The 23,725-nt window shown below is 40.6% G+C and overlaps 3 protein-coding genes across 5 annotated transcripts in view; 2 read left to right on the top strand and 1 right to left on the bottom strand.

Annotated features, from left to right (window-relative positions):
- prkd2 (protein kinase D2) overlaps nt 1-4,348 on the top strand; it is a 33,334-nt gene extending 28,986 nt beyond the window's left edge. For both annotated transcript variants that reach the window (XM_018702078.2, XM_018702077.2), the window contains 5 exons: nt 300-461; nt 760-858; nt 1,090-1,357; nt 1,811-1,896; nt 2,645-4,348. In XM_018702078.2, the coding sequence (XP_018557594.1) occupies nt 300-461; nt 760-858; nt 1,090-1,357; nt 1,811-1,896; nt 2,645-2,869 (840 nt within the window). In that variant the 3' untranslated portion in view covers nt 2,870-4,348. The remainder of the gene's footprint in view (nt 1-299; nt 462-759; nt 859-1,089; nt 1,358-1,810; nt 1,897-2,644) is intronic.
- Nucleotides 4,349-10,259: 5,911 nt separating this feature from the next.
- gpr184 (G protein-coupled receptor 184) lies at nt 10,260-15,315 on the top strand. Of its 2 annotated transcripts, XM_018702085.2 has the most exons (3): nt 10,260-10,594; nt 13,665-14,517; nt 14,994-15,315. In XM_018702085.2, exons 2-3 carry the CDS (start codon nt 13,707-13,709, stop codon nt 14,996-14,998), a joined length of 816 nt encoding a protein of 271 aa, XP_018557601.1. In that variant the 5' UTR covers nt 10,260-10,594; nt 13,665-13,706; the 3' UTR covers nt 14,999-15,315. The 2 variants fall into 2 exon arrangements, with proteins under 2 accessions (XP_018557601.1, XP_018557600.1); XM_018702084.2 differs by having other exon boundaries at nt 13,665-15,315.
- Nucleotides 15,316-19,368: 4,053 nt separating this feature from the next.
- Nucleotides 19,369-23,169, bottom strand: si:dkey-202l22.3 (7 transmembrane receptor domain-containing protein). The gene is made up of 3 exons (XM_018702081.2): nt 22,561-23,169; nt 21,820-22,217; nt 19,369-21,118 (listed from the first exon to the last, which is right to left on the bottom strand). The coding sequence occupies exons 1-3, from the start codon at nt 23,057-23,059 to the stop codon at nt 20,891-20,893; spliced, it is 1,125 nt and encodes a 374-aa protein (XP_018557597.2). The 5' UTR covers nt 23,060-23,169; the 3' UTR covers nt 19,369-20,890.
- Nucleotides 23,170-23,725: the final 556 nt, after the last annotated feature.

Raw genomic sequence — 23,725 nt, 5'->3', positions numbered from 1 at the left:
CAGAGATACAGTGGTCTGTTTAGTTACTGTATAAACATGTTTACAACTCTGTTATTAGAGGACCCAATTTCCCCTTCATCTCTACAGTTTCAAGTGAAACACATTTTTAGAGGTGATGCCCCTCTGAATCATATTAATAAGAACCTTTTGAGCTATTTTTGGAGCATAGCCGTTTTCCGTTTTCCGTTCCCCTTGCCACGTTTCACATTTCTCTTCTGTGGTTTTCTGTTATACGCTGAAACTGTCTGTCTCGGTCTCTCTTTCCCCTCTCTCCTCCTCCTCTCTCATCGCTCCCCCAGAGTTTACGTCACCTGGGCATTGTGAATCTGGAGTGTATGTTCGAGACCCCAGAGAAAGTGTTTGTGGTGATGGAGAAACTACATGGTGACATGCTGGAGATGATCCTCTCCAGTGAGAAAGGCAGATTGCCTGAGAGGCTCACTAAGTTCCTCATCACACAGGTTTGTATGCTGTCGAGCAAAGAAGGGATTTGCCGTGTGTACAGTGTGTGTGGTACAGCGTATACCACGATGCTGAAAGCGTACCTGTTGTTGTTATACATGTGAAACACAGCTGACAATGACATCCTGATGCTGCAATGTCTTGTTGCACACTTTGTGTGGTGTGCTGATCAGGCCATCATTGTTTCTATTTAATGTATTGTAACTCATTCAACCGTTTATATGTGGCTTTATACTTACGTTTGACTGACCCATATCCTGTTTGTGTGGTTGTGGGTGTGCGTATGCATTTGTGCAGATACTTGCAGCACTGAGACATCTGCACTTTAAAAACATCGTTCACTGTGATCTGAAACCAGAGAACGTGCTGCTTGCCTCTGCCGATCCCTTCCCACAGGTACAGACACGGACAAACATACACATACACACACTGAAAGTCATTCCCACATGCAGCAGTTATGGTTTTCATATTCTGAAAATAGCAATTTGAAGAACTCAAAGTGCAATCCCTCAGACATGCTTTCTATTCTATCTATTTCAGAATTCCCCTTTTTGTTATCAATACTTGTACCCCCCAAAAAGCTACCTGACTTATTCCATACTTTTTCTCACGATTTCTTTCACTCAGGTGAAATTGTGTGACTTTGGCTTTGCCCGTATTATTGGTGAGAAGTCTTTTCGCCGCTCTGTGGTTGGGACCCCGGCCTACCTGGCCCCTGAGGTTCTGCTCAACCAGGGCTATAACCGCTCGTTGGACATGTGGTCAGTCGGCGTCATTATGTATGTGAGCCTAAGTGGGACTTTTCCGTTTAATGAGGATGAAGACATCAACGACCAGATCCACAATGCAGCCTTCATGTACCCTCCCAACCCCTGGAAACAGATCTCCAGTGATGGTAAACACAGAGAGCGAGGGATGACAGGAGACTTAGAGAAAGAGATAGTTTGTGTTCTAAACCAGCTTAGACAAAAAACAAAAGGTGGGATTTACTGCAGGACTGTTGTAATAGACTGCACTGGTGTTATCTATAGTAGGTGTACCTGATAAGTGGATGACTGATGATGTAGGTTAACCAGAACCATCAAAGCGTTACAAACCATTACACACAAATACTTTTTATATTTCACAATAGATTTTGAAGTAATGCCTTTGATCTGTCATAACGCGCTTAGTACTGACATTGCATAATCTGCATCACGATGATTCAGTCAAACATGGCTCCTGTTCACTGTATTGTATTTTTACCACAACTATATGCAAGAACAGAATCGTTCAGGTGCAGCTAGCATGTTCATGCATGACTTTATGCTCTTTTTAATGTAAATTGACAATTTATACCTGATTCCAGCAATCGACTTGATCAACAACCTGCTGCAAGTTAAGATGAGGAAACGCTATAGCGTGGACAAGAGTCTCAGCCATGCGTACTTACAGGTAGTGTACAGCAACTACTACACACACTGAAGCATACACAGTTTAATACAGCAATGTATGAAAAAAGAACATGATTTAAAGTCTGCTTAACACTATTTTATCACACTGCCAGTACAGTCATGAATCCCTAATAATAATAATCCCTAAAGTCCAGGAAGCAGCATCTTTTCCTGGAGACTGCGATATTTCACAAGAACTTCACCTTTTTTCTTCTGCAAATCCCTCAATAAAATATATGCCCATTAAAAGCCATTAATGGCAAATATGAACAAGAGGACTCCGCACTCATAAACAAGCAGAAAGCGGCTGCTCAAGGCTGATATTTTGGAACTTTATAGAACTGTAGACAATGGATTAGCCATGAAAATGAATTCTTAAATGTCTCTTTCAAAACAAAATGCTCAGCAGTGGAAAAACAGACAGATTTCTTTATAGGTTCAAAACAGTTCACTGCTGTTGTTGTTGCTTTTGTTCTCTTGAATGTCCATGGTTAATTAAATTCAATGTCACAGCAGCGCTAACTTGGATGAAAGTTTAATTTTTAATTTGCTCAGAAACAGGTTGTTTGTGTGTGTGTGTTTGTGTGTGCGCGCGCGTGTCCTTGCATTCACACACACACAAACAACCTGAAGTGATTACTGGATGTTGCGCTATAAACCCATAAAAGCCCCTTTAACTTTGATCTAATTTCAAGGCTCCTAAAACTGAAATTTCATCCCTGCGTGTATTCCCGTATCTCATTTCTCAGGACTATCAGACGTGGCTGGACCTGCGGGAACTGGAAAGTAAACTCGGCGAGCGTTACATCACGCATGAGAGTGATGACAGCCGCTGGCAAATGTTCGCCCGTGAACACACTCTGCCTTACCCCGCTCACCTTGTGCCTCCCCCTCCTGCGCTGGGCTCTGATGACGAGGAGGGCGGGGAGGACGCAGATGTGCAAGGCCTCACTGAGAGGGTCAGCATCCTCTGACAGATGACTCAAGGTCATTTAGGAAGGAGGAAAGAAGGGAGAGGGAGGAATGAGAAGGTCAACCTGGTGTCTGAAAGAGACACGAAGTTGCAAACAATCACCTGGTTCTAGTGAAAGTAGTGTCCAGCTGTTTAGATTTTCACAGCACGACATCTGCAGTGTGCCAGCACTCACTTCTACAGCAAGAAATCCAATTTCTCGCCTCCAGACAGAGGTCATTAAATTTTTCTTCTAATCATTTACCTCTGCCGTGAAGGGTCCTCTTTCATCTTTTTAAATGTTCAACTAAACTTTGAACATGATGAAAACTGCTTGACTCTCTTTCACATCCTTTGTGCAGCTGACCAAGGGAGTCTTGGCAGATAAAAGTGGAGTCAAACTTTAAATCATAATTTACCCCTCAGAAAAAATCACAACCCCAGCATGTTTCTCTCTTTTGCCCCAAAATGCTTTAAGGTGAAGTAGGGAATAGCTTTCTGCCAGAAGCAATCAAGATAAGAATTGGGTGTAGGTGTGGTTTTCACTGTATTTCTGTAAACAAGTAGGAGTTTATATTTAAAATATAACCGCCTCCCATTTAAAAATGAAGAAAGAAGAAACATTATAATGCATTTAATTGGACTGACTGGAATTACAGGCCCTTTTATGTCTTCAAAACAGGTTTAATCTCTTTTCAGTGACAAAACACTTCCTCTGTGCTGGTAACAACTAATGCGCAGGCATGGCATCAAAGCCCATTTGTATTCACAAATGCATTCCCATAAATTCATGTCCTGTAGTGAAAGCTGAAAAGTATTGATCTGGCGACAGCAAATCCTCCAGTAATTACTGCTAGAGTTTCGAACCACAATAGACTCTTAGAAAATGTATGCGATTAAAGATGGCATTGCGGTTTTAAATGAACTTCAGCGTCAGGGCTGCTTATTACCTGCCATGAACAGACAGTTTTTAAAGTGTTGCGTAAGATGTCTCTACTTGTAGCTGACACATTATACAACATTAGCCCGGGTAGCTGTTCCTGAATGGCAAAAATTGCCTCCATTGTGTTGAATCACCCACTTTCACCCATGTCTGAAATAAAGCAGTTGAGTATTTAAATGGTGAATAACACGTCCTCAGATGTCTGTATATAGGACTCACATAATGTTTGTGATGAGAAGATAGGTGGTCATCTATTTTTAGCAAGAGTAGACCTCTCCCTGTGATTTGAGTGCGTGGATGGACAGCTTGGGTTACTAAACTAGATTTTGCAGAGCGTATGTAGTTCAATTATTGACTACCTGTCATGTCAATATGTTGCATGTTTCTGTGAAGTAGAATTATTCAGATACAATATAAAACATACTGTAGTTATGATGGTCTATTATATACATGTGTAACCTGAACTTTATGTAGTTGTCAAATATGTGTAGACTGTGTAAAACATGTTTGAAGGATGATCCTAGCCTTTGTAACAGATAATACAAACCTTGAACAATATTCTTTTTGTCTTGGAAGTTTTATTTATTGTGTCGTTCATCTGTGCGTAGCTGTTCCCTAGAAATTGTATTGTCCATCTTTCTCAAGAGAAAACTCACACAGATCTCAGCAGGCGTGTATATGCGATGATGATCACCTACTAAAATGCCTGTCAGTCACATACACGCTTTTTGCTTTTTCTCAGTAATATATTTAAGATGCAAGGACCATTACCATCACTCAGGTTTCCTATGGCAGCAAAGACATGCTTTGAATAACAAAAGAATAAGTGCCACTTGCGCAGCAGCAATAAATTACTTTGGCAAACTCTTATTTTTTTCCTTCTCTGAAGAACAGCAGATTATCCCAGATACACCGACTGTAATTTATGCCTAAATGAACTGACACTAGGGGTGATACAGAATTTCAAGGATGCGCTCATGTGGATGCATGCGACACAGTCTCAATATATGATGGATTTATGCATTAATGTAAACACATACACAAAAAAAATACTCACAGCTGTCAGAGGACAAAGGTAGTTTTTAACATATTACACCTCACAGACTGAGTGGCACTCAAGAGGATCCTGTGGCTATAGAGGCGAAGAGAGTGAATTGTTTTCCATTCTGTGATGAGCACACTCCAGCCAGCTACTCTGGTGAGAGTGCACCCTTGTTCCTCCTACACCACATCCATCATCATTGCCAAACGATGCCAAATGATACACTCTTTTTCTCTTTCTGTCTCCTTTTATTTCTTTCGAGGGTGGGCAGGTTTGTCGCCATCCCATCAGCAACACTTCTCCACGCTACTGTCTTTGCACTGACAAATGGCAATGGAGACCTTTCACTTAGTAAGCAAACGAGACAGAGTCAAACCTCAGACAGAGAGACTTGTACCTGGCACCAGCACTTAGGTCTCTGTTTAGCTTTATCCAAATATGGCAAAAAGAAATGGTCAACTAATTCTCCAGGAGAGGAGGATGACTGGACAAAGCTCCCCACAGAAAGCAGCGATGCACCCTGTCTGGTCTGAATGATGCTTTCGACTTTTGTGGATGGCTTCAGTTTTTAACTGAATGACCACAATTGATGCAACAGTTGCAATATATATATATAAGATATTATAAACATTAAAGACAAAAAAGATTCACCTGACAAATTAGAGCAGCAAAGCCCAATCTGTGATCAGACTGAATTGCCATTTCGTTCCACTTGTGTCCGCCCTGTCTTGGATTGTCAGCAGGTGATCTGGCATTGTTGTAGACAAACAAGAAGTGTATAAAACTCTCAGTGTGCAGTGATATGAGATTGGAGCCACGTGAAGTGAGGCAAAAGGTGACAGTCCAGGATCGTGGGATAGATTAATTAATATGTTTGATGATACATGATGCTTAAAAATCTATCCATGTGTAAAGTAACTTGCAGTCACTCTCTAAATATGATCTATAGTACATATTCAGAAATAAGTTGATTGTAATGTTACTTAATGTTACTTAGAGTTTCTGCTAAGTGAACCAAAACTGAGAACATACTGTGCATGCTTACAATCCTGGGCAATATATCACCCTGAACCTGCCCAGAGCTCAGTGGTCTGTTTGTGTTCAGTTAAGAGCTGGCATCCTGCCTTTGGCTGTGGAAACTGGATGCTTCCATCTTGTCCCAGAGGAGGATAGAAAGTGTCTGAAAATGAAATGCATTTTCTATTCTCCTACTGTCCTTTTTATTGTGATCTTCAAGTTAAATGTTTCTTGAAAATGTCTGCTGGGCATCCCAGTCTGCTTGATATATGACAGATGAATGTAGATTACAGCACAAGTTCACACACGAGACATGTGACATAGCTAAAAAAAAATTTTTTAAATGCTTGTCGTCAAAGTATGAGAGCGTTGTCTACTTCATTTGTTTGGTTTCTATCTGGTATAATGTTTGTAACATACTATACAGTATCACATATTGGCTTCCTTTATTTTTGTTTTCTCTTGCTTTAGAAGGTAATGTAAGTATTATCTTGTAAGCCCTTGTAGAGCACTGGGGGCTTGAACCTAAATAACCCTCCAGCATAAATAAACATGTTGGTTGTTGGTTAGTTTAGTTTATGGAAAGTATCATTTAAGGTTAGAGGACTGCTGTCATCATGGTAAAAGATGTGGTTAAGGCGATTGAAAGAACACGTTAACTTTCAGATTCACAGGGGAAGCAAACAGTGGTCTCCTGTGTGAACGTTCTGTATTCTCTTGGCTCATCATAACACCCTGACCTCCGTCTCCTATTGTGGACTTTATCACTCCAAGTCACTTGACTTCCTTCTTCACTTCCATCATAATTTACTCTAATTACTGTGTAGGCTAGAGGTCACCTAACAGGAAAACTATGGGTTGTAATAAGTGCTCACACAGTCTTTATGAGATGACAGTCTCCAAACAGGAGTTAAGAGCACATTTGTTGGAGACTATTCAGGAGTGGAATAATACACATTTGTATTTCTCGCAGCTCACTGAAAGGTGTGCTGACTCAAAATAAACTGCAGTGGCCATGTTCATGTTAATGAAGGAGCATAGCACCCAATGCTCAACAATGTGTTTTTGAGTTTTTGGACAACAGTGTAACTCAATGACTGAATGAGGAACAAACTATATCAGAGTTTGGCTACACAGATAATACTTCTTAGTAGGATCAGTTTATTGTTGGTTTTGGTTGACAATAAGAAAAATAGTATCACCAGATTATCTTGTAAATGAAAGTGCTTGGAGTTGAAATGTTAACTTTGACGTTTTATTGATTTAGTGCAGCTTCTCGACAGAAAGAGCTTTTGATTACTTTTTTCCGTAGCCAGTATTTTGTCATCTAAACCTCTGAGACCTCCCAGTGCTCATTTCTTGTCAGCTTCAGTGCCGTTTATACACACACACGTACCCACACACACACACACACACACACACACACACACACAACGCTAAGCCAATTGATTTTTGCCAGCAGGGTTTGGGGTTGTTGAGAACATATCTGTATTAATAAAGTCCGTGCTAAAAATGATATTTTCATCTAACTTCAATTGGTTGTGTGCTCAAGAGGTTATTATCCAAGTGTTCTTATCATATAGCTGAACTTTCATCAGAGAGAGCAGGCCGTATGTTATCTGAGGCGCAAGTACTCTTGTAACAAATAAAGCTAACAGCCATGAGTTACAGTTATATGTCGCCCTGAATTACCATTTAGAGTAAAACCACTAAGATCTACAGTGCTCTATGAATTTGTCTGTTGTTTTATGTAATATGTTCTTATGTTGCATGTGTTATGAAACAGGATTAATTAAACTGTTGACAATGTTGACAGGAAATAACTCTTTGATTCCCCAAAAGTAGATAAAATGCTCCTGGGTTTTTACTCATTATCGGGGGGACTCAGTAATCCTGTTTCCTGAGATAACCATCAACTGAAAGGCAGTCAGTAACAAAACAAAAACCTCCCGAGCTCCGAAGGATGTTTAGTTTGTAATTGTGTAACATGATCACAAAATTCTGAATGCACTCTCCTCATCAGCTGTTGTGACTGCCGAGCCAATGACCTGCAGTTTGACCACTAAGTACATTAAGAGGCTATGCCAGCTGCTGAGTTTGCCCTTGCACTGTGGCATAATACACTTTAAAAGGAAATAACTCAACTGTGTCCAACAATTTGCAAAAATGACAGAAAATTACTGAGCAATTCCGGTTGTTAGGCCGATGCAAAACCAAAAGGTACACCAGAACTTGTTTTGCAGCTTGTTGTAGTCTGTTTTTGCAAAAATTAAACTCTTATGAAAAGTCTGTACATGGTGTAAAGTACTTCTGGTATTTGTGGCGAGTCTCTTGTTAGCTGGTCCTGTTTCTAATAGCGCTCTGTGGTTTCAAAGTAGCATGACTGCAAAACGTCATTTCTCACAAATATGTAAATATGTATGTACGACACTGTGTTTCAACGTGTAGTGGGAAAGGAGGCGAAGTGCTCAATGAGTTCAGCATTCAGGGTATTAAATGAGGAAAGTGCTTCTAGAAGATTAACTGAAATACACGTTGCCTTGTTCTCTTTTGGTTTTTAAACGTCACCTTCATTCTCAGGAAGGAAAAAAAAAAGAGAACGTGTGAGAGGCAACTTTCACAGGTTCATGTCATGAGAACATTAGCTCACTTCACCTCTCTTGAATTTAGAGCTACCACTAAATTTCTACCAACAAATTACACTGTTAAACCCTGTCATGTGAGGGGGGCTTTTTTTAAAAGAGGAAGGTGTGGCAACCTACCAGAATGTGAGACCACAGACCACAACTGACTGCAGTTTTGCTATTGATTTGAAAGCATACAACATTACAATGCAAGGCATGGCTAATAAGGCAGTGTTTTTTTTTTTTATATTGTTGGATTATAGATTTAAATGGTTGTATAAAAGGTTGTAATTGTTATGCATTATTGTGTACAACAGAACAAGTATAATATAAGCTCTAGAAGCAGAAGCAAAAGTACTTTACAATGAGAAACACGCAATGTAGGCTTTGCTCAGAATATTGCAAACTTTTCACTGTACTGTATCTTCATCTTCCTACAGTGCCTCTGCTTCCTGTTCCTAGTCATACTTATGATGTCATTTCCAGTTGAGGATGTCTCCCTTGAGGTTTGAGCACACAAACTACACTGTAACCATGCAATAATTTATTTCAAAGAAAGCACTATAAAGGCTGCAAGTTTGGAAAATACCTACTTGATTCGACCAGTACAGGCTGCTGGAACCTCTTGCATAAAAGAGGTTTCTACAAGTTGCTCCAGGGTTGAGCTCACACCTATTAAGGTGTTCCTTAAAAGAATTCGCCCTCTGATTCATACTGTTTCCAGACAGTTGGAGTGGATTTAATACATCTCATAAAGTTCTGCAGACATCTTTGATTATCACGCACTCTGAACACTAAAACTGTTAGATAAGCATACATCCAGGTACCCACAAATATATATAACAACATCCTGCTTTTGCATTTTTATTAGATTCATCACGAATATGATAGAGCCACAATGTGAAACAGTCACTTGGCTTCTATGGACTGAGAAAGAAAAGGTGATTGATGAGGGGCAGTGGAGCTTAGAAAGCCCCTTTTAGATTACTTAACTGGCAACAAATAGTTGGCATTTCCTCTTTCTAATCTTCCTCTTCCCCTCTCGCTGCTATTTGTGAAACTGACCTCAGGTATGCATTCCTGCTCATAGGAAAATGCACAGCATTCACATCTGGTGTAAATGTTTACTCAACACATTAGCAGATAGGCTGCAGGCATCCATCACAGGTCCTTTTCATAAACATAAGCACGAGCCTCAGATACCGTGATGACGCAGGGTTGTTCTGGTTAAAACACTGTCTCTGAAAACCACATGGTTCATACCACACAGTTCATGCCTGGCACAGAGATGAAAATTGGTCACACCTCTCCTCTTAACCTCCCCTGCATTTAGCAGTGAAGTGATTTGAGCGCTTCAGTTTTCGTGCACAGAGTCATACTGAAAGGTGATAAACGCTAACTCTGCGTCTAAGGAATTTAGGTGGAGGGAGAAAGATGGTGAAGAGAGGGGACTTTCAAATAAGTGAAAATGGCCTCACTATCATTTACATTTACACTTGTAATCATAGGACATAACTTATAAAGGTACTAAAGTAAAATAGGGAAATTAAAGCTTGTGGTATGTGACTTAACGAAGCTGTCTGGCCACAGAATTTCCACTTCCTTTAAGTACAGACCTCATTTTTGTGTCTCTATCTCTCTGTCTCTCAGAGATCAGAGGTCTTCACATCTGCATCATACACTATCTGTTCTATCACAGTCTAGTGTTTTTCCCCACCCCTGAAGTCTACTTCCTCTGTGCACGTGTGCAAAGCCAAACCTCCCTCCTCCTACATGTGTCTTCCCCTTTTTGTACTTCGTCTCACCCCTTCTCCACGCTCCCTGCTGACATTTCAACTCTGGCTGTCAACGGCAAATCATCTCAACCAGAGCGGAGAAAAGCTCCTGCACTGTGTAGTTATTGTATTGGCTGATGATTATCTAGAGTAGTAATCATTTGAGAGCACCATGTGGTACTGTAGTGGCTTGGCTGCGTGTCAGCAGCTGTGAAGCGCGTCCTCTGGCCCTCCTGGACTGAACCCTGCTCCAAATTTGAAACAGCCCTGGAATGTGGCTGAGACTCTTCACCCAGTGGACAACTTTCTTTCACAATCAAGACACACCTCTTAGCAAAAACAACAGGTGAGATAATCCTTGATCACAGTTCTGAATGTAAAATGTCTGGAAATTATACCAGGACTTTTGACACTTTTCACCATCACTTAAGTGACAGTGAAAAGGTTAAAAATCTGAGACATTTCTTTTCTTTAAATGTTTTGCAAGCAGGTTGTTAGAGGTAATAACTTATTTTTGAAACCTCATTTTCCTTGCTAGTTTTCTCGTTTTCTTCTTCTTCCCCTGGTGGACTGCTGTCAAGGGAAAGATGGCATGCTTGAGGCTGTGTGAGTCAGAAAAAATAATTAGGGCTAGAAATGTTGATTCTCTGCAGGATTAAATGTTTTCTGCGGCTCTCCCAGCGGTGGTCACCACAACAGGAGATTGTATAGTGTAGCAGCAGAGAAACTGCTTGACAAGAATAGTTGAAATTCAGAATATACAGAGCAGGTGGACTATGACACTTTTGAAATGCTGCCTTGGAATTAGGGAGGGAAACTGTAAAACATATTTCATATTCTGTTTGGAAAAGGAGGTTTGGCAAGCAGCACATTCTTCCTCTTAGGGAAAAAAGGCTGAGGTTTTGCTCTTGTAAAGCCTCACTGGTGATGTCTGTGTAATAGCAACTAGGCTTAGTTCAGCTCATGATATTAACAAATGCATAGTTGACTCAGAAGAGTGGGTGCAAGGACAGACTGAGACTTGGACCAGATGTGTAAAATAGGCCTGCATTGGATCTGGGTGACAAAACATAACAGTTTACGTGTGAAAAATGCACGAGAAGCTGAAAACCTGTAGACTAGTGGAAAAAGAAAGGAAGCAAGAAGTAAACAGAACAAAGCTTTTACAGTTCTGCCCTATTGTCAGTAAGAGGGGAAGACCAACGTGTGGTTAGTCATAGCAGTCAGACTGATGAGTAAACAGCTGCCTATGAATAATTTTAGAAAAGGTAGATTCATGGGCAAAACTTCCCGTTACCACAATCATTGAAGTTTCCAAACCCAGACCGTTCAAAAAATTTTATGAATAATCCATTAAATCAAACCCATTACCACACACACACACACACAAAGACACACACTCATGCAGTCGCACATTATCATTCACTGAAGACGGTCTGACTCTAAATGGCTTCTCCATTATTGAGTTTGGACAGGACAGCCTATCTCTGTCCAGACGATAATGGCATTAGATGCTTCCTGAGCCACCAGGGCAGAGCCTGAGTGATAGAACAAAATGTAGAGAGCAAACAAACATCGATGCCACAGAGATACAGAACCAAGGTTTATTTCCTGTTGCTGAAATCTCAGTGAGATAGAGAGATGGGATGAAATCTATATATAAAAACCTTTTCTTTTCTTTTTTTTTTAAAATCACAGTAAAGAAAATGCTCTTCAAACGCAAGTAGAGGAGATATATGAAAAGTCTTTTTTCAGCTGAGCAAATTACTTGAAACACTTACTGGTTTCAACTTCACTGGGTGGAGACAGTAAAAACAGACTGTTTATCACCTGGTACTCTTTACAGACAATACACCGGAAATAGCAGTTTCTCAGAACATAAGTCTCTATCACACATCTGTAACAGACACATTGATGTCATTAAAAGTGAAAAGTAGAAAAGAAATAATGAAACTTTGCAAGTCATATTACTCAACATAATGTTGTTCCGTCAGTAAGTATAAGTGTGAATGTTGTTTACAGGAACGTTTCATAATCTGTGTCCTCATTCACACCTGTACATATTAGGATCTCAAATTGGAGTGCACATGATGTTCAGCAAGATGTCACACCATGGGATTATCTATGTTTACTCAGTCTGTCTTTCAGGGGTCTCTGGGTACGTCCAACGTGCCTAAGAGCACCTGAAGAATGGTTTCTTTACTGTGATCAGTTTTTTAATCTTCACACGTATCTTCCTAGATTCACGGAAATCGCACTAGGCCTTGTCTTCTGACTTAAAAAAAAAAAAGCCTTTGAGGACTCTTAAGGTCACTTTACAGAAAAATAGCGACCATATATTGTCTTTGTAGGAAATGATTGGGGATTTCATCAGTTCTCATTTTCTGGTGACATTCAGCAGTGCTGGCGGTGTTTTTGGCCTCTCTGTATCATTTCAGCACCAGAACATTTTGAACAGGAAGCAACACAGACTAATATCTGGGATGTGCCCGCCTAACAGGCAGGAATCACACCCACAGCTCAGCGACAGACCGGGTCCGGCTGTGCATCTACAGTGTAAATCAGGAAGGGAATTAATTGATTAATTCGTATAGTTCAGGGAGTTCACATTACTCATTCTGTGTAAATGTCTCTGGGAGGGATGCTTGAGCAACCCAGTTCTGCTGATGACTGTTATATCAGACATTAAACTGGACCAACACTCTGTACATTTAAATGAACTGGCTGAGTCTGACTTTGGGTTGTTTTGTTCTCACAGAATCACTATTTGTTATTACTCAGACAAATTGGACTTAAGTTGTATGAAGTGCTGATCACAGTAAAATGCAAATGCTCACTTGGCCAGGTCAGTTGGTGCTGCCCCTGCCTGCCACTGAGATTTAGACCACACAGGGCAACAAGTGCAGCAATTTATAGACAATTTAACAAAAAAGCTAAATTTAACATGAAATAAAGTGATTGGCTTGAGGGGTTGGGAGTGGAGGGTTTCTACATCTAATTCATCTGATATGATGCGTTAGTTCCTTAATGCTTTCAGTTTCCATAAAACCAGGACATTTATGAAGAAATGCATGATATGTTTTCTCCACACAGAGCAGTTGAGGCAATAAGGAGGGACTTTTGGCAATCTCACTTTCTATTAGAACTGTGGGTGCAAGCTGTTATCATCAGGGAGCATGACTAAGCCTGTATCCTCGCTAGTGGGGGGAAACTTCAAGCCAGACTGCTTCACATTCAGAGGCATCAGGGAACTACCACAAGATTTTCTCTCCTGAGGTCACCGATCCATGAAATAGGATGAGGGGATACAAGATGTCCACTCTCTACTTTGAATTTTAAGGCATTGTAGGTGTAAGCTCATGTTGCCTGTGTCACTTTTACTCAATCAAACTGACTAACATTTTTCCTGCTTGCAGGTGAATTTCTAACCAGGGAAGTGACAGAAAACTGAAGGAACAATGAACGTTTCAGTCACACCGACGACAACCACAAACGCAACATGTGTTACAATCGAGAAGAGCGCCATCAGCGACCTCCTGATGTCTGTTTACATCCTGGTTTTTATTATTGGTTTGACCTTCAATGTACTGACTCTGGGCCCCATATGGCAACAAATGCGGCGACAAAACATTTTGGGCATCTTCCTGCTCAACCTGTCCTTCTCTGACATACTTTTCATCTTCACCATGCCCCTTTGGATCAATTATTACAACCAGGACCACAAATGGAAGTTAGGTGTTACCTCCTGCAGTGTAGCAGGCTTCTTCTACTACTCCAACATGTACATCAGCATCTTCCTCCTCTGCTGTATCTCAGTGGACCGCTGCCTGGTGGTCACGTACCCGCTCCGCTCCAAGACCCACCGTACGTCAAGGTACGCCTGGGTCCAGTGTGCCACTGTTTATATCGTAGTGGTGGTGCTGCATGTCTTGGTGCTGGTCAATGACAACCTGACAGACGCCCACGATGGGGAGAACAGCAACGACCGGTGTTATGAGACGTACCCCATGCAGCGGCCTGTCGCCTTGTTTAACCTGATCAGGGTGGGTGTCGGCTTCCTGCTGCCCCTGCTGGTGTTGGCGTTGAGCTATTGGAGAGTGCTGGCCACCGTGGGCCAGAGTCCCGGCCTGAGCACCCAGGCCAAGAGGAAGGTCCGGCTGCTGTCCTTCGGGGTGATTGGGATCTTCTCATTTTGCTTTGCACCATATCACATTCTCCTGCTCGCTCGCTCGCTAGTCTTCTATCTCAGCGAGAACACTTCTCCCGAAGGTAGTTATTGCAAATTTGAAGAAACAATGCACTTCTATTTCTCGTGCACGCTGGCGCTGTCCAGTCTGAACAGTGTGGTGGACCCCGTGCTGTATGTGCTGGTCAGTAACGGGGTCTGGGAGGAGTTGAAAATGTGCTGGAAGAGGGCTGGCAGGTCACAGACTGAGGACTGTGCTCTGACTTCATACAACAGAGCAAAGTTAAATAATAATTTAATATGAAACTAAGCTGTAGGTGTGTGGACAAGAGCATCTGTATATTCTATGCATGCATGTGTGTGCATGTGCATACATGTACGTGATTATACATAATACTGCTTAAAGTCATGTCTGCATCTCCAGTGTTAGCACATATGTAGCAGGATCATGTAGCCAGCATCCCATAATCAACCCTCCACGTATAGAATCAGATATCCTTTGAGAGAACCAGATTGCCATCTTTATCTATTTATTTTTTCTCCATCATATCCTGGACAGTGTAGAGGAGGAGGATGAATAACATGCATCTCAGAGCTCTGTAATTGGATTGTAGTCCCGGGTCCTGCTCTCCCAAGAGTTCTTCAGCTGCAGCCACTTCTGGTTTGTGGATGGACACCAACAGAGTTGAAGAGCCCTTATGTTTTCCCTCCAATCCATACAAGGATGCTGTGACTGTGATTGTGTGACCCTGGTATAGCTAAAAGTGCATTAACCACAAAGCATGCCATGAAAAGAATTTATTAGCATGACCATGTGTCCTCGGTGTCTGACTGAAATGTGTCTAATGTAAAAACCAAATAAACCAGTGGTTTCGACCAGCCGCTTCGCTTTTAGGCTTGTTTAAGCAACGCAGAACATATGAGGTCATTGGTTTTACAGTTGGCATTTTAAACATCTCCACAGAGAGAGAAGGGCTTGGGGAATGATAAGCCCCATACATCTAAGCACTTAGCCATCACTGCACATAAAGGTAATTATAAAACCAGAGATTTGCCAAGTAGGCAAAGGCTGCAATCAGGAGACCTGTGTGTGTGTGTGTGTGTGTGTGTGTGTGTGTGTGTGGGAGACAGGTAACAAATGAGAGAAAGAGAAAAGAGAGAGAGCTTGTGCCTGCGAATCGACAACATTAAGACTTCTTTGTTTTATACTTTGTCCATTATTCATGCAGTAGCTCCCTCATGCATCAGTGGAGCACTTTGTAGTGTGCATCGATACATCACCAGCTGAGCACTTGGCATATAAGCAGTGCGTACCCTGAGGTTGTTGAAGTTTGTACATGCAGTTCCCTCTCTTTAAAAGCCTATAGTGCTGACTTCTGGGTCTGCAGATGGTACACAGCAGTCCCGTCTCCTGAAAATGTTAGTCATTCACTTCATTTTAGTGGATATTAGTGGAGACGAGATTGCTGGCTGGGTTATGTTCACCGGTGAAATATATTGTCAGTGAAAATTTCGGTGACATTTTATGACTTTGTTGATACTTTCATTAAAATGTTCCCTTAATACATTGATTTTTTTTTTTTTTTAAGAGATCAGGTTGCTGTTCTTGCTTAGTCTTTAATACTTAAGCTGGTGATATTCTATGTTTTTCTTCTTGTCAACAAATCCCACAAAAAGATAAATACACCATCTGCTGCTGGAAATACTCACAAAAACATCATATGAGTTCATCCCCAGCTGAAAATGGTCCCTATGACAAATGCAACATTTACTCCTTTTTGAGTAATGTTGCTAAAAACTACAGTGCCAATTTACATGATGAAATGACTTTGCCTTTTTAAATGAAGGTACTGTATATTTGTGACCAAAAGAAATTTATATTTCCAGTAGTGACAAATGGGTTCCAGACAGTTCAGGGACATTTTATTGAGAGGTGGACTAATGCATTGTTGGTTTTGGTCCTCTCATGGGATTTGTTGACAGAGAGGAAAATACAGAATAATGCCAGCCTTTTGAGGTAAGCCACATCTGGCAATGTTTCATCTGCCCTATCAGATAGATAGATGGGTGGAGAGAGAGAGAGAGAGAGAAGGAGAGAGAGAGATGGAAAAAAAACTCATATTCATGTGAATTGATGAAAGGTTCCCCAAAGATGTTTTTCTCTTATTATTATTTTACCTCAATTCTCCTACCAGTCAAAGCTTGAGGCAATCTGAAGAAGCTACTTGAAAAAATGATTTGACACCATATTTGCGAAATGCAGTCAAGTTTAAAGAAATTACCCGAAGCTGCAGTCCATCATCTGGTGGCATTAGGCCTAATGTATTACAGATCCATTTTCTCTAGATTCAGCTTTTAATGAGCGAAGTCAGGCTGTAGCCAGACTCCATGTGAAATCAATATGGTTTCATTGATTAGCTGTTCTGATTCATAGCCTCATAATGCAGGGCTGGTCTAAATGCATTATATAGACAAGCTATTCTTAGACTGGGTTATTTTAGTACTGAGTTGAGTATTGTGACACATACAAAACAGTACTCAATAGAAAATAATTTCCTCTACCATAATGAGCAATCACTGCTAATCAGTTAATATTTCTATTGGACTGGTGCTCTCCTGCTGCTCTTTGTGTTATTAAGTATGTCTTTAATGAAACAGCAAGTCTTAATGAGCAAACTCAATTTGTCCAAGACTCAATGCATTTCTGAACCACAAAACCCAAAGTGGCTTATCATTAGATTTGGAATTTCATTAGCAACACAATAGGCCGGATATTTAATTTTCACTATTTACTGTAACTAACAAAAGTACAATAAGAGAAGGGTTTCTAAGTTGGTTAGGTACCTTGGTAAAAATCTATCTACTGCAATCCAATACAACAGTTTAGACATTCATTCTACCTTTACAAAGATGATAATGTTCAGTCTTGACTGACTTTATGCAGCAGAGCTATTGTTCTTGCATTAGATTATATAGTTGTACCTAAAGGGGCCAGGGAGTGTATACTTTGTTTGCACCGCCCATCTGAATGGACTAGCACCCCTATATATATATATATATATATATATATATATATATATATATATACATATATTTTTTGCATTTTTCTATTCATGTCACCTCAGAAACATGAATTCAGTCTGTCATTTAGGACATGTAAAAAGTAACGTAGTTCAAAAGTTACAAAATAAAGGCACAGACATTTTAATTCACAGACATGAACTAACAACTAACTTTTTTTACACTTGCCTTAAAATAATGCTTATAATGACTTTTGTTTGTGGTTTTCACATCCTCTTTTTGGCATCACTGTGCTTGCACACTCATGCAACAGACACAGCCACAATATTCTTCTTAATAGTCTTTCCTTTGAGTCAACTAACACGCATTTAGAAACAGGAAAAATGAACAATAACCAGTATACTGGTGTCAGTTTTTTAGGGCAACTATCAGTACCAGTTATATTTATCCAAACTTTATTCTTCTTTTTGTTCGTTTTGAAAGTGTTTGAAAGGATTAACATAAGGATCAATATCTGCACTGTTTTAACAATACCCAACTTCCATTCATGGTGGTAATCTTATGGTTTAGTCTACTCAACTTAACTGCCTGCAGGATATTTTCAATATTGTTATTTACATTTAACACTTCACCCCATTAACTTCACTGTGACAGCTTGCCACAGCCCATTATTTAAGGTGATTTAATGTGAAATCTGTCTGTCGGCCTGAGGGACAAACACTTCTAAAATAAGGAGCTTAGTGTGTTTATATAAACAGGTCTAGAATCCACCCATCCCTTGTGTCAGCTGCAACATTAAAGTTTGCATATTACATATTACCATGTATTGTAATATGAAGCAGATGAATTGGTGCAGCTCTATAGCCTTATCCAAACAACTGAAGTGGCCATGAGAAATCTTCAAATATCCCATTTTTAGAATTCAAAAATGGCAAAGTATCATCTCTACATCTTGAGCATCGTGTTTTTTCCCCCTGTTCGTATTCAGTCTTTATTGTGTTTTTTAAGTGCTCTTTGCATTCATGACAAGCTGGTATTAACAAGATTTTTGACAGCTTAGTATGAAGGCATCATCTGCTTGTTACTGTTAGAGGCAGAAGAATAATACTGTTAGATTGGACAGATTGGACTGTTAGATTACACCCACAGTGTAATAACTTGTCTTTGATTACACTGCACAAGATGTTTGCTCTTTGTTCATTTTGTCATCTATATTCTGTAGTTTTGGAGATGGCTGAAACAAATCTACTGCAACTGACACACAAATTTCATGTCATCATTCAGTGTTTTGACTTGCTGTGCCCGTATAATTACAAGACTGCAGTTTGTGGTGAGCCATTCCTTTATTAACAGGCAGCACTGTACAACTACAATATACTCTTACATTGAAATGACAGCCTCTGTCCAACTCATGAAAAATAGTGCAAATGATGGTTTTACCATGGAGAAAAGAGTCCATGCAGCAATCAGGATGTGGCAATGTTTGAGTCAAAATGTGATGACAGGGGTGAGTTTGTTCGCTCGTGTTATCGTCATAGTCAAATCTGATCCAGTTACACCTACAAAGTTGTAGCCGAGTGTTAAACTCTTATAAGATGATAAATAAGATAATGATAACTGATGATAAATAATCATAAATAAGATGATTTTTCTCCAACTCAAACTCTGATTGCTGTTTGTTTAGCCATTAATATTTAATGTCATGCAGAAATAGTAGGGGCTATAACAATGACCTGTGCCTTGCTTTAGGGGACTGGACGAAGGTGAAAATCACATTTTAAAACAACTGTCCTCCCAAAACTATAACTCTGACAAACAGAATGAGCACTGAGACAAAAATCATTTCACATCAAACATTATTGGATAGAGCTGAATGCAGTCTCAAGGTTCACTCAGAGAGACCAACCAGCAACAGAGAGCAAAGTAATCTCATTGTTAAACAGTGACTGTTGGCATTGGTAGCATTAGCTGGGAAGGTGGGGCTTATTAGCTTTCACCAAAGCTACACTTGATATTTTAGCCGCTGCCAGTAGACTGACTGAACAAATGGCATTTTTGAATGGACTCATTTGGTTTGCTAATGGACAATCTGCCCTGTACTATGATACTTCTATTGTGCGTAATGCATTGTTACAACCCTTCCAGTTAATAGCAGAAAAAACATATCCTTTTTTATTATCGGCAGCAATAATAATGACAACTGTAGCTCTCTGACTCTGTAAGTGAACAGAATTAATGCCGCTTAAATGTAATTTAGATCACATTAGCCAGCTCTTTTAACAGGAGTCAAAAAATTGACTTGATACCCCAGCTTTGACAAACAAAGAAAGCATTAATCATACTTGATGGAAACGCAACAGGAGTGGCATCAGCTCAGTGATGCTTATGGGTGACTTTACCGTTCATGCTCTGAATATTAAGTTGATCATTGTGCCAATCTTGTTTTCCAGACAGAGCCAAGGCAATGAGACTTTGTTCATCAGGTAACACTGTTGTGAATGTGGCACTGATTAAATTTTACGAATAGGGGTGTGAAGGTGTCGCATAAGCTTCAGATTTCATCTCCCGCTGCTGTATATATTGATCTTTTCAACCCACATCCACACAAACTGTGAACCCCTACATCTGTACGCACAAACACAAAGTTATTTATCTACAAAGTTGAACTGCGTAGCCAAATCATAGAGACACAACATGATGACACTAAAAATAGCAGGCAATGTGTATTCCAACACAACAAATCTAAAATAATGTGGGAGATGTAATTCAAGAGAGACATAATTGATATTAAGAATAAGATTTTGAAGCACAGATATTCAGTACCAGCAGAAAAATGAAACAATCACATTGAGTATTTTGCACATGTCCTCTTCTTGGTCTGTAATCCAAGGCTGCTGAGAAGAGTTCATTGCTCGGTCAGCTCCCCTGAAGTCAAGCGCTTACTGTTCAAGTATAACCAGACCCTGTAACAAGTGTAACCACCCCTTGTCTCAGCCTCAAGCATGAGTCTGCTACAAAGCCCCTCTGCCTAAGGGTCTGTTTATGCCCCTGCTGGTCTTTTTAAAGCTGCAGGATCTGCTTAGTGTCACTGCCAGCAGCTCGGCCGTCCAAGAAAAACACTGGGATCTGAATAGATGGCTTAATCTTCCTCATCACAATATTAAACTGCAGACTGGATCTGCACCTTTGCCTGTTTGTCATAAGTTACCATATTTAGCACTGCCTCTGGTGACACTGTACAAGTGAGGACCAAATGTCTTTAAGTCACAAAATGCTGGAAAATTGTGGAGAAACTGGTATAGATGTATGTTCTGGGGCTGTGATATTTTCATTAACAACGGTGTTAGGAGTTCAGGTGTTAGCATGTAAATAAAGATGGTGGTCTGATGTCAAGAGCTAATAAAACAGCTGTATTGTTGCAGGCATAGTTGGAAATCAGCTCCTGGATGTTGCTCTCTCCACCATGGCCCTCTGACGACTGCGACAAGGACAGAGGTAGCCCTTCAGGTGCATGCGCACCTTGCTGTGCAATGAGGCATAGATGAAGGGGTTGTAACACGCAGAGCTCATAGCTACTAAATGGCAGCAGACTTGTATGACGTTTATGTAGCGCTTCCCTATGATGTGGAAGTCTGGGTCCAGGTCCACCAACAGGTTCAGCACCTACACAGTGACATGGAAATACTTGTAACTGCACTGAATCCACAATGAATTCTAATAATACAAAAATACATCAAGTACAGGATTTATAAAATGTAGGTTGAATGTTAATACTAAAATACTAATACTAAAATTACTCCATGAAACGACTTTAAAATCTCATAGTCAAGGCCCATTTCACCAAATCTACAATATGCAGGCTACAATTTATAACATTAGAAATTTTTCCTCTTGCTCATTTTGGCATGTTTCACTAAACACAACAAATGCCATACCTTACGACAAGGAAACCCATGCATGGCTATGCAAAAGCCTTGCAGTAAAAATATATTTTAACAATGTAGGATATATTATACAGTTTATATATAGCCTTTTGCATGGCTCATTGTGGAGGTAATGTTGGTTTTGTGGACACAATTACCCAATGATGAGCTTCAGTGGCTAATGATGTGTAAAATCTAATCATCTCATGGACAGTTAAAGCTTCACTCTTTTATTACTTCACTGCTGTCAAGTTTCTGATTTGCTAAAATATTACTATGAATGAATGTAAACTTGATCTTCCTCCTAAGTCTCTGCCAAAGCAAGATCATCCTCAAATCCTTCTGAACTGAACAGTTTAGGAACAAGAGAGATGGATTTTCCAGCTAAGAATGGCTCACAATTTGGCTTCGATTTTGGATCTAACAGAGTCTTAGACTCACCTGAAGAGGCAGCCAACACAGAGCGAAGGCCAGCACTGAGGCCACCAGCAGAGAGAAGGTCTTCTTCCTCCTTTGGCCCCAGCGCTGCTGGCTGTTCGATGGCTCCCCAGGGATTGAATAGCGTTTCAGGCTGACAGTGATAGCACAGTAGGACACACTGACTGACAGCAGTGGGACCATATAGGATGTTATAAGACTGAAGCAGGAATAGATGAGCCGCAGATTGCCGCTATTTGGCCAGAATTCCTCACACACTACCAAGTCGACACCAGTCGGTCGCAGGTCCAGGTAACGTGTGTAGAGAGACGGGGGCGCAGCCAGGGCCAAGGATAAAAGCCAGACACCCAGAGTCACTGCACCACAGCCCCACACAGAGATCCTCCTCCGTATTGGGTGAGCTGAGACAGAAAGGAAAAAAATACAGACCTAGTATAAATAAAGCCACTATGTATAGACGTGGGATTAAAATATTGTTTAAGTTAATCAGAGGGCACAAGGTTTAGAAAAATGAAGTAACCCTGGTGAAAACCGGTGTAGCCCTTTCACCTCAGTGTCACCAGGTTGGATCTGAGAGGGGAGCTTTACTACAGTGTCTTTTCTGATATCAGCACCACATGGTGCCCACGAAACACATTTTCAGATCCTTCACATAGTGGATTTAAAGATGCCCTCAAACCTTTTTGCCTTAACACAAATATAAAAGTGATCCCTAATCACTAAAAATAATGATAGGTCTCTTACCTACGACAACATAGCGGTCCACAGCAATAGCAGTGAGTGAAAGCACTGAAGCAAACACTGTGGCACACTGCAGCAAAGGGACCAGGTGGCATAGGGGCCTCCCAAAAGCCCAGCCATGGCTGTCAAAGGCATAAGACACAGTCAGTGGAACGCAGCTCAAACACATCAGCAGGTCTCCTGCTGCTAAGTTACCGATGAAAAAGTTGGTGGCATTGTGGAGTTTCTTGTCAGCCAAGATGCAAGCCAACAGGAAAGAGTTCCCAACACCAGCCACGACCACTACTAGGCAGTAGAGAGGTAGGAAGAGAGGTTTGAAACGAAGGAGGAGCTCCATGCCTATGAACATGTCCAGGGGGTCACTGTGGTTGAGTCCTTGGCTTCTGCCGCCTTCTAGTTTTTCTTGTCCTGTTTCATGGCTGGTGTTACCTGACGCACTGAAATCCTCATCCATGAAGATATCCATGTCTCCGCAGACCAACCTAAAAATAAGGGAGTGCATTATCAATAATAAATCATGAGTAGTCTACAACAGTAATCATCAAGTAATCAACCTCACATTTGGGATTCAATCAATATGTGTACCCTGCACACGTTCTTTAGGGAATTGACCAAACCATATAGTGTCAGTGACTTTTCCTTAGATGTCAGTGACACTTTGACCGGTCACTGTTCACAATTATGTTGCCAATTATATTCCAATTGATTTTTCAGTGACACAGAAAATAAATGAGGTTATTGTTTCTCACTTTGAAGATAAAAGCAGCCAACATGTTCACCACAACATTTTATATGGGGACTGTTTGTTTATTCGAAAGCTTTTTTTTTAATGTAAATTCTCTATGCTGTAAATAACAGAAATAATCCACCTCCACTGAAATGGTGCAGCAACAAAAATGGGACTGACTGATGTTTCTCATTCTCTGGTCAGATAAAACCAGAAGTGACTGAATGACCACTGGCCCTTTAAAAGTTCACCGGAAAAACGAGCTACAGTGCGGTGGCTAACAATTTAAAATTTGGGCGAGGAAATTTCATTGGCGTGAGCGCAAAAAGGTCAGTGGGTCTCTTCTCCGATACTTTAAAAGTCGTACGTTGTCATGCGGCCGTTTACTTAGCTGTGGGCGACAAGCTGAACTTGGGGTTTTTAGCCTATATATGTCTACAT

Source organism: Lates calcarifer, linkage group LG21, assembly GCF_001640805.2.
Source record: "Lates calcarifer isolate ASB-BC8 linkage group LG21, TLL_Latcal_v3, whole genome shotgun sequence".
In the NCBI taxonomy this organism is placed as follows: Eukaryota; Metazoa; Chordata; class Actinopteri; family Centropomidae; genus Lates; species Lates calcarifer.
This window is presented reverse-complemented; position numbering and strand designations above follow the sequence as displayed.

Bases quoted from the DNA above. Each gene is read 5' to 3' on its own strand.
- gpr184 (XM_018702084.2), top strand. From the start codon at position 13,707: ATGAACGTTTCAGTCACACCGACGACAACCACAAACGCAACATGTGTT.
- si:dkey-202l22.3 (XM_018702081.2), bottom strand. From the start codon at position 23,059: ATGCACTCCCTTATTTTTAGGTTGGTCTGCGGAGACATGGATATCTTC. The intron at 22,218-22,560 runs GTAAGAGACCTA...TTTCTGTCTCAG, and splicing joins GGACCGCTATGTTGTCGTAG to CTCACCCAATACGGAGGAGG. The intron at 21,119-21,819 runs GTGAGTCTAAGA...GTCACTGTGTAG, and splicing joins TGTGTTGGCTGCCTCTTCAG to GTGCTGAACCTGTTGGTGGA.